The following is a 2,500-nucleotide window of genomic DNA, read 5'->3' on the forward strand; positions in this document are numbered from 1 at the left end:
CATGATACAGCTCCCTCCATTACAGCTACAGTCGAGGCCCAGTACTTTACTTACGTTGCCGAGGCAGCCATGATACAGCTCCCTCCATTACAGCTACAGTCGAGGCCCAGTACTTTACTTACGTTGCCGAGGCAGCCATGATACAGCTCCCTCCATTACAGCTACAGTCGAGGCCCAGTACTTTACTTACGTTGCCGAGGCAGCCATGATACAGCTCCCTCCATTACAGCTACAGTCGAGGCCCAGTACTTTACTTACGTTGCCGAGGCAGCCATGATACAGCTCCCTCCATTACAGCTACAGCGGCCGTTGTCGTGATTCATGCCCAGGTTATGGCCCATCTCGTGGGCCACAACAGTAGAGACGTAGCCCAGATTGTCATCACTATACTGTGGAGATAGAAGACCACATGCTGTTCAGATGTGGAATGGTTAAAAAAAATATATATATGTGTTTAGAGGAGAAAATGACAATTGATTTAAACCAAAAAGCACAAAAGGAGCTGGGAAAAAACCCTCTGAATATTATAAAATGTTAGTAGGAGCCTTTGGAACATGGTATTACACAAGGTACATTACCACACGAAGAAGAATCTGTGGAATGACACAAAGACTCTGTGCTTCGTCATCGTGGACTGGTTTTACCTGTTTACATTTGCATAGCAGATTAACTCCTGTGTTATTAATGGGTCCCAAATGGCACCCTATTTCTTTTATAGTGTACTACTTTAGACCAGGGCCCTATAGAACCCTATTCCCTATATAGTGCACTACTTTAGACCAGAGCCCTATAGAACCCTATTCCCTATATAGTGCACTACTTTAGACCAGGGCCCTATAGAACCCTATTCCCTATATAGTACACTACTTTAGACCAGACCCTATAGAGCCCTATTCCCTATATAGTGCACTACTTTAGACCAGAGCCATATAGAACCCTATTCCCTATATAGTGTACTACTTTAGACCAGAGCCCTATAGAACACTATTCCCTATATAGTGCACTACTTTAGACCAGAGCCCTATAGAACACTATTCCCTATATAGTGCACTACTTTAGACCAGAGCCCTATAGAACCCTATTCCCTATATAGTGTACTACTTTAGACCAGAGCCCTATAGAACCCTATTCCCTATATAGTACACTACTTTAGACCAGACCCTATAGAACCCTATTCCCTTTATAGTGCACTACTTTAGACCAGAGCCATATAGAACCCTATTCCCTATATAGTGCACTACCTTAGACCAGGGCCCTATAGAACCCTATTCCCTATATAGTGCACTGCTTTAGACCAGAGCCCTATAGAACCTTATTCCCTATATAGTGCACTACTGTTGATCAAGGCTCCGGGTAAAAAAGTAGTGTTTTAAAAGGGAATAGGGTGCCATGTGATAGGGTGCCATGTGATAGGGTGCCATGTGATAGGGTGCCATTTGGGAGGATGTCATGGTGTGTCTGAGAACAAACTGCACTATTGTCTTCTACATCTGACTGACTCATGAATAATCTAGACCTATCAGGTGGCTGACAACCTCACAACACTAACAACCACAGCCTCAGATGGTACTAGCTGGCTAGGTTACAATGATTAGTCTGCTAGGTGTTAGGGTCCTGTCCTCTGGCTAGGTTACAATGATTAGTCTGCTAGGTGTAGGGTCCTGTCTAGGTTACAATGATTAATTACCGGTGAATACTACATACCCACCGGTGAATACTACATACCCACCGGTGAATACTACATACCCACCGGTGAATACTACATACCCACCGGTGAATACTACATACCCACCGGTGAATACTACATACCCACCGGTGAATCTACATACCCCTACCCACCGGTGAATACTACATACCCACCGGTGAATACTACATACCCACCGGTGAATACTACATACCCACCGGTGAATACTACATACCCACCGGTGAATACTACATACCCCGGTGAATACTACATACCCACCGGTGAATACTACATACCCACCGGTGAATACTACATACCCACCGGTGAATACTACATACCCACCGGTGAATACACATACCCCTACCCGGTGAATACTACATACCCACCGGTGAATACTACATACCCACCGGTGAATACTACATACCCACCGGTGAATACTACATACCCACCGTGAATACTACATACCCACCGGTGAATACTACATACCCACCGGTGAATACTACATACCCACGGTGAATACTACATACCTACCGGTGAATACTATATACCTACCGGTGAATACTATATACCTACCGGTGAATACTATATACCTACCGGTGAATACTATATACCTACCGGTGAATACTATATACCTACCGGTGAATACTATATACCTACCGGTGAATACTATATACCTAGTGATGAATACTACATCTAATGATGAATAATACATGAAGCTTAGGATCCAAACCTATCACTACTAACCACATTGATTCCTCCAGCGGTGGACATCGAACACACTGTGCCCACGAATGCCATGCCCAGGATCCCTCCCGA

At 44.5% G+C, this 2,500-nt stretch overlaps 1 protein-coding gene across 2 annotated transcripts in view; it reads right to left on the reverse strand.

Annotated features, from left to right (window-relative positions):
* adam9b (ADAM metallopeptidase domain 9b) overlaps window positions 1-2,500 on the reverse strand; it is a 45,609-nt gene that overhangs the window by 23,144 nt on the left and 19,965 nt on the right. For both annotated transcript variants that reach the window (XM_031813159.1, XM_031813158.1), the window contains exons 10-11: window positions 2,429-2,500; window positions 259-389 (exon numbers count right to left, since the gene is read on the reverse strand). The exon at window positions 2,429-2,500 is cut by the window's right edge and continues 19 nt beyond it. In XM_031813159.1, the coding sequence (XP_031669019.1) occupies window positions 259-389; window positions 2,429-2,500 (203 nt within the window). The remainder of the gene's footprint in view (window positions 1-258; window positions 390-2,428) is intronic.

The sequence above is a fragment of the Oncorhynchus kisutch genome, unplaced genomic scaffold (genome assembly GCF_002021735.2).
Source record: "Oncorhynchus kisutch isolate 150728-3 unplaced genomic scaffold, Okis_V2 Okis04b-Okis11a_hom, whole genome shotgun sequence".
Classification (NCBI taxonomy): Eukaryota; Metazoa; Chordata; class Actinopteri; order Salmoniformes; family Salmonidae; genus Oncorhynchus; species Oncorhynchus kisutch.